An 8,344-nucleotide genomic window follows, 5' to 3' on the forward strand; every position below is an offset into this window, starting at 1 on the left:
TTTTTTTTCAGATTTCTATAGAACCTTCGTCTGCAACTAAGGGCCAATATCCACTTTCCGCTATTGTTATTGCTACTGCAACTTCAGACGTTGTTGCTGCCATTAGAGCTCTGTTGGAGTTTCTAAGGATAAAAGCTTGCTACACATGGATTGGTAAAAAAATGACTGCAACTTTTCCGCCATTAATGCTCTGTTGAAGATCGGCGGAAGGCAAAGGGGTTTTAAAAAAGCAAAAAGAAAAAAAAAGATATTTGAGAATTCTAATTTAAAATTTTAACTAAGAACTGGGGTCCGACCAGCTTCAATCTCGCAAATCTATCATTCTAAATAAACACTGAAACAGTCTTTGATCACTCGATTCCCACCTTCTCTGCAACTATTCAGCTCGAAAATGGGAAAATTCCCAATTCTTTTTCCCTTTTCCTTTTCTTTTTTTCCTGTTCTTCTCTTCCTAAAAATTCTAAAATCAAACAAGAAACCAATCTGCCTTGAGCAGAGAGTGAAATAGGGTTTAAGAATCTAACCTATTTCCCTAAGGTGGCTGTAGCTCGAAAGAGTTCCAAACTTGGAAGTTGCAGGTTGTAGCTGCTGCTCAAAGGAATTCTGGAACTGGAAGAAGCTGCGCTGATGCTACTTTGGCCCTTGCACCGGTCGCTGTTCTCTGGAATTTGGCAGCAAGCAAACCCAAGCGCCGCCGCCGCTTGTAGAGTGGGAATTTGGGAGGAGTAAAAAGGTGAGAAGAAAATGTGAAATGAGGAAGAAGAATGTTAGGGTAAAAAAAACCCCTTATGCGAATGTTGAAGATGAAGAACCTTGAATGCTCTTCGTGCCAACCCACGGTGGAGATGAAATCGCCGGAGATGAAAATGCCCACGGTGGTTGTTCTTCTCCAACGGGAAGAATCTGATCTTGCCCTAGTAATTTTTCCAAGAGGGTAAAATCATCATTTTCTGCTTTGGGTGATACTAAGAGGGTAAAATCGGCATTTTATCTTTGGGGGGTCACCCTGCTTAACGTCAGGGGGAAGTTTGCCATTTTGACGAAATATGGTAAGTTTCGGGTATATTAAATACCTTTAGGGGGTGTCTGTGAAATTTTCCCTTTTTTCTTTTGGATGGTGGAGGAGGATTTTAGACTAAATGAGGAACAGAGGCCTCGATCTTGAAATCTCCTAAGACTATATTTTATTGCACTCACTTCAAGCCAGTTGTGCTAGTAGTTGTTTTCATTAACCGTGTAATTATGTTGAAGAGTTATCTTTCTAAAAAGCACATCATCAAAGGGAGTTTTCCTAATAGCAAAATTAAGCAATGAAAAAAGTACGTAAAGAGGAATCCGGATCCTCGGCTGTACTGCAAGGTGTGCGGTGCACATCTTGCGGCACAACAGGCCACGTGTGAGGCCACGGCCACGCTAGTGTGGCATAGCACACGTGGCCTCTGTTGTGCCGCAAGATGTGCACCACACACCCTGCATACGACAGAAGATTTTCATTCATGTCAAGATGCCAAAAGAGGATGTGTGGATTTTTACTAGGGCTGCAACAAGGTCGGGTTGGGCCGGGCTTTATAGAACCCTAGCCCAACCCTAAGTCCCCTTAGCTGGGCCCAAGCCCGACCCGACCCTGACTCAGGCCCAGAAAAATCCAACCCTGACCTGCCGTTTGGGTCGGGCCGGGCAGACCCTAATTGGCCCTAATCATAGGGAGGGGGAAAGAAATGCATGGGTTGGAATGGGCTGGGAACAACTTATTAATTTTACATAAAATAACAATATAATAAATTATATTATAACACTTATTGTCTTCATATATAGTATATTATATAAAAAAATTTGTGGGTGAAATTTAAAGTTCATAATGTATAAATTATATCAATATATATTTTATAGTATAACTTAAATCAGGGTCGGGCCGGGCTAGGCCAAGCTTAGCTCGAGGCCTCAACCCTAACCCGACCCGACCCTAACTTAGGGCTAGAAGTTTCCAGCCCTGAGGGTTATCTCAGCCCAGACCTTGTTCGGGCTCAGGGCGGGCCAGGGCAGGTTCGGGCCGACAAGGCCAAACTTGCACCCCTAAATTTTACCATAAGAAAAAAAAAAGAGAGAATATGTGGATCACCAATGGAATGCATGTATCTACACAATGGTCTAAATAAATTTTGAATCTGAAATTTTACATGAGGTAAATATAGACCATTTCCTACATATTTATCTGTCATAATATCCAAAAAGAATATATTATTGAAACAGTACAATTATGTTTTTTTATAAAAAATAATATTGCTTTGATATAGTATCAGGCTGATACGGCTCGATATGATCAATACGTATCTATATCTCACTATCATAGATGATCGATACAACAGCCATGATCCGATACAACTGACCAATACCAGTATCAGTCGACAATGACGTATACGGTATCCCTGATGTTGAGGCCCGATGACTAAGGGGAAATAGGAAAATTTTTTACTGCTACACTTGTAGCATGAATGTTTTTGTTACAAGGCTAGCAGCCGAGGAAATGGAATAATTCACTTCCCTAGATCAAAAATATCTTCTTGAATTTTAGTATTTTTTAAAAATACCTATTAAGCTTCTTAAAAAAAAACTAAAAAAAAACTCTTAAGATCTCATTTCGTTGGCTACCACAGGACCATTTCCTGCTTGAACTGTAGCAGCAAAATTTGGTCCGGGGAAATATTTCAATTTGTCCATCGAAAAACAAAAGGAGTAAAAGAAAAAGTGCAGAGGTGGTGGGAGAGACAGAGTAGAGAGTCCGAGAGAGAGAGATAGAAGAACCGCGTTCACACCACAGTTCGCTCCCAAATCCCAGCTCCCAAGTCCCAAGTCCCAAGTCCCAAGTCCCAACTCCTTTTGGTCTCTCCTATAGCTATAGTCCTCTATATATTTCTGTCTCTCGTCGTCCCTGCAATTCGAAAGATCCAGGGTTTTTTCCCTCTCCCCCTCCATGGAAGTAATGGTTAAAGCAACTCTCTTTTCCTTCTTCTTGCTACTCATTTGCCACACAGGCGGTTATGCAAAACCGCTCGAGTACCAAAACCTGGAACTGGGACCTCTTCCTAGACCTCCTACCCACAAGCCAGATCTTTCATGGAGTGAATCCTCAACCTTTTCTGATCTCGAAACCGCTGAAACTAGCCTCGAAACCACCCTCACTGTTCCTTTAGAACACAGAGATGCTCTGGTCTTCAACGCAACCGCAGAAACCCTCTTTAACCGGAGGTTAGAGAGGGATGTAGCTAGGGTTGAAACCCTGACGGCCATGGCAGCAGGCGCCAGGGCGAGGAGAAATGCCACTCGGGACTTCAGTAGTTCCATCATATCCGGCCTCTCTCAAGGCAGTGGAGAGTACTTCACGAGATTAGGTATAGGAACTCCTCCCAAGTACGCTTACATGGTGCTCGACACTGGCAGTGACATCGTTTGGATCCAATGCTCTCCTTGTCGTAAATGTTACACCCAAGCCGATCCCGTCTTCGATCCCAAGAAATCTGGCTCCTACGCTGGCGTTACGTGTTCGTCGCCGCTCTGCCGGAGGCTTGACGTGTCAGGTTGCAGTAAGCAGAAGATGTGCCTATACCAGGTCTCTTACGGTGACGGATCCTTCACCGTCGGCGATTTCTCGACAGAGACACTAACATTTCGAAGGAGGAAGGTTGGGAATGTGGCGCTCGGGTGCGGCCATGATAATGAAGGCTTGTTCATCGGCGCTGCCGGGTTGCTTGGACTCGGTCGAGGGAGACTGTCTTTTCCGTCACAGACTGGGCGTCGATTTGGTCGGAAGTTCTCTTATTGCCTCGTGGATCGTCAGGCATCCGCGTCGAAGCCTTCGTCGATTGTTTTCGGCGAATCGTCCGTATCGAGATCGGCCGTTTTCACTCCGATGCTTACAAACCCTAAACTCGACACTTTCTACTACGTTCAGGTTACCGGAATGAGTGTCGGCGGTGTGCCGGTGCCGGGGATAACGGCTTCAATGTTCCGCCTTGACGCGGCTGGCAACGGTGGGGTTATCGTCGACTCAGGCACGTCAGTAACTCGTCTGACTCGCCGGGCTTACATAGCGCTTCGTGATGCGTTCCGTGCAGGAACACAATTGAAGCGAGCGCCTGGGTTCTCGTTGTTCGACACGTGTTACGATTTGTCAGGGAAGTCGGTGGTAAAGGTTCCAACGCTGGTGATGCACTTCGGAGGTGGGGCCAATCTGGCTTTGCCGGCTAACAATTATCTGATACCAGTCGATAATAACGGCGTTTTCTGCTTCGCATTCGCCGGGACGACAAGTGGGTTGTCGATCATCGGGAATATACAGCAACAAGGTTATCGGGTTGTGTTCGATAGTGCCGGGTCTCGTGTCGGGTTCTCTCCGAACGGATGCGCGTAAGACAAGAGAGGGCGACAGATTTTTTTTTCTTTTTCCCTCTTTGTTTTCCTTTTTTTTTTTTTTTGTTTAAAATTCTGAATTTATGTAAGGAATTAAGGATGTGGTGTAGTATTATTAGCTAATCTATGTAATTTTTACTCAAGAAACGAAGGGTAATTTTATTTTTGGTTAGAAAGTTACCATTCATTAACTGTCCTGGAATCTTCTGTCATCAGCTATTTTAACCGGGTACTAGTTTGTGGTGTATGGCAAGGAAAGCAAATCATTGGTCAATTGCTGACCTGGTTAAAGACCGATTGAAACCGATTTGATCCTATCCAATCGGTTCACACCCCTAGCAAAATGGGTTTTTTCTAAGGGCCCACTTTTCAGGATTGGTTTTTACGTTTTAAATCCTTGATGACCTAATGGATAACCCGGATAGCGGAGGAGGGTTGAATGGGGAATTGGTGGTGATGGGCCAACTCCATAACAATTTCCAACGAGGGTTGTTGGCTACTTGCTACTAGCAAGGGGGAGTGTCTAGATAGTACAAATCAGTGTCGTGGTAGTGCAGTACGGCACAGTTACTTTTGGTGAGTGGTGGGCCAGGTGGCTGGTGCTGGCGTGCTGCAAATATTTTGGGTTTGATATTGTTGGTTTTAGTCCCTATCAGTCTAAAATGGTAGTACTATCCAAAAAAATCTAAAATAGTATCGTTTGAGGAATCGGTATCGGATCGAAGAATTCGTATTAATATCCCATAAATTCATATTAATATTCATACTTGATTTTATAGAGGTCGGTATTGAGTATCAATGAATCAATACGGATCAAGGATAATTTTTTTTAAAAAAATTGGCAATTTCATCAAATCAATACGAGCCAATCTAGATTGGCATCGACAAAGGTCTATTGATTCTTGGTTGATTTTATATTGATGGATTGGTACGAGGCCAATACCGATTACTAAATCCTTCTTGTTTCCCCTAGTACTTTGTTCGTATGAAATGGTCAAGTTGATGGATTTGGAGTTAAAATATCTAGTAAAATCTGAATTTTTGATTATCTAATTATATTTCTTATTGGTGTAACTCCGACCTTTCTTTCCTCAATGAATACGATTCGCTCTCAATGAATGTTGTTTCACATATGTCATTAAGGTTGGGGAAGGGAAACTTTCCACGAAAAGCAGACCCTCATCAAGTCATCGATCACACCCGATTTCTTCACATGGGTTTCTCATAGAGTATGATAAAGATTGTAAGACTTTAATTTTGGTTTCTTCCTCCAGCTGTGGGGAAGGGGAAGCAAAGACACTTTAGCTTATCTTGGTTTTTACTTTTAAAATGTGTGGCCTTAGTTTACTGTCCACTAATAAGGCAACAACAACAAAACATTCTTGTTTACTTTAGAAGCCACCGGTCTCTCTACCTACAAACACACAAAGACTCCTCGTCGTTTTCTTTAGTAATAGACTCAGTGGGCTGGGGTATTTCTGGGTAGTTTCGACCCTTCCAAACAGAATCGATTCCTGGTCCGATACGGTACCATTAAGGTTGGACCATAGCGGAAGATGATTTGATGAATCACATTAATTTAGAAAACAATTTTCGAAACTTTTTAAGAACTTGGATAGGTGGGGAACTTTATTACACTTTCATTCATTTATTATATGTATATCTACTCCAAGCCCCAACCGCTTCCTATGTTCTTAGTTCTCTCTTGCATTAATGGATTTCTCAAATAGGCCGCCCTTTTTGGGTGGAGAAGAGAAAGAGAAATGGTTTGTTAGTACTCCAATTCATTAATGATGAAGAAGCTCCAGCCTCCAAATGTGCTCCTGTTCTAACAGATGGACAGGTAAGCCCACGATTTAAAAGGTTCTGGATTGGTTTTGGAATCGATATATTTCAGGCATGTAAGTTTCTTTTTTGGGGGGAGAATGTTCTACGTACCATAGTACAGGCTGTGTTCAGGCACATAGACTTGCCATTCAGGGGAATAGGGTGATTATTGTACTCACCTCATGTGCCTGACTGCAGCCTGTGCTGTGGCACAGAGAATAGTGCCCCTTTTCTTTTTTAAAAGAACCATAAGATAAAATAAATAAGAGACAATGACCTCTAACCGTTCGGTTTCTAAATATAGGTAAGTGGTACTTGGTAGTTTGGGAGAGCTAAGTTGAAAAGGCTCTTCATTTTAATGCAAACCCATAATGTATTCCTTTCCACCTGCAAAACCGTGCCATTGTCTCATCCCTTCTCATGTGAAGGCCATGAATGTTGAAATTTCATCTTTATAGTTTCAAAATTTTGGTTGAATCAGAAGAAATCAATCTTATCCTAATTCCAGTCATGCCGAATCGATTAATTCTAAGGTTTTTGAGACCAGATCATCAGGTTCAGATCGGAGAGACCGATTCTAGGGTTTTTGGGACCCATTACCTTTTACTGCTAGTAACTAATACAGATTGCAATTTATTCTTAACGATCAAGTAAGCCAAAAGATCTCGCAATAAAGTAAATAAAATTAGGGAGAGGATTGCCCACGCCAATGTGAAGGAACGGTATCATCTATGTGGGATTTACACGTTCAATAGAGAAAAAAATAATAATTAAAAGATATATGTGAGAGGACTTATTGTACACTGACTGTTTGTGAAATATTTTTTATAAAATTGGAAAAAAAAAATTCCTAAAAAAAGCAGTATATCGAATTCTACTTTAGCTGAATTAAGCAAATCCTTTGGATGCCTTACAATTCCTCCATCTGAGAAAGGCTGGAGGGCCTCTAAAGTCCCAACTCCAAAGTCTTGCTAGGAATATTTACAAAAGAAAAAGAATAAAAAGAGCATCCAAAGTGCCTATGGAACACAAGAACCATCTTTTTATAAAGTACTTTCAAGTTTCAGCCAATTTTTTTTGGGGAGGGGGAAGTGATCACCCGGCCCCTGAGATGCCAATGCGTACTCTCATTGGTTGCCGTACGTGCGTGGTCCTTGTGGCTTGTGCACCCCCTTTTTTATTTGGTTGACAAGATTTAACGAATATAAATGGAAAAAGATCATCATGTTCTTAGATTCAAAACTAAATCAAAGGTATGGACTATTGAAACTCCTTTATCAAATATTCAATAATTGGCTCGGGAGATTTAGAATACATGGGAAATTCTCAAACATCTCATGCGTCAATAAAATAATGCTATAATTTTTCATTAAACATGAAATAGAACTTCTGATAATGTTTAAAATAGGATTTGTATTATTAGTGTTACAAGCTCAACAAAGTACAATAGAGTGAAGAAAAGTTATAATAGAGACATCGCTAACCAATTTGAAAGAGAGGGAGATAGAAGAAGAAGCCTGCTCTTGAACTTGCAACATAGATGATCACTCGATGATCCACAAAGAGAGGGAGATGAAGGAGGAGAGGCAGCTGATCTTAAGTGTCGGCGAAGCTACCATCATTGGAGTTGAAAGCAACCTTTGATGCATTATTACATTGCTGAAGTTGTATGATATGAATGGAGAAGATGAGTTATTGTTGGAAAATCGAAGGGAGAGATGGTTTGATTGGGAAGGAGGAAAGAAGACGGTAGATTTTTATTAAGATGGATAATTCCTGAAATAAAAAATCTTATCCGTATTGATACTCTTGTGTGCACTCTCATTGGTCCCCCATGTTAGTGTAGGGATTCCATGACCAAGCAATGATCTCTTGCCCTTATACCAACCATTCAAAAAATTCAACCAAAAACATTTTTCAAAATTTTTTTTTTTTTCCATTTTTCTTTAAAACAAAGTAAGGCTCCGTTTATATTCAATCGAAATTAGAGGGAAGGGCAGATGGACACACATCAATGAGGCAATGAGGTGTAATAGATTGACATCGTACATTGGAAAGCAGCCAAATTATTTCATGTGAGGTAGACAGACAGAGATAAACACAAAGGTAC

The 8,344-nt window shown here is 41.4% G+C and overlaps 1 protein-coding gene across 1 annotated transcript; it reads left to right on the top strand.

The window, feature by feature from the left end:
- Window positions 1-2,951: 2,951 nt before the first annotated feature.
- On the top strand, window positions 2,952-4,459 carry LOC122666115 (aspartyl protease family protein 2-like). Its single transcript, XM_043862229.1, has one exon. The coding sequence runs from the start codon at window positions 2,972-2,974 to the stop codon at window positions 4,406-4,408; it is 1,437 nt and encodes a 478-aa protein (XP_043718164.1). The 5' UTR covers window positions 2,952-2,971; the 3' UTR covers window positions 4,409-4,459.
- The last annotated feature ends 3,885 nt before the right edge of the window (window positions 4,460-8,344 follow it).

The sequence above is a fragment of the Telopea speciosissima genome, chromosome 6 (genome assembly GCF_018873765.1).
Source record: "Telopea speciosissima isolate NSW1024214 ecotype Mountain lineage chromosome 6, Tspe_v1, whole genome shotgun sequence".
In the NCBI taxonomy this organism is placed as follows: domain Eukaryota; kingdom Viridiplantae; phylum Streptophyta; class Magnoliopsida; order Proteales; family Proteaceae; genus Telopea; species Telopea speciosissima.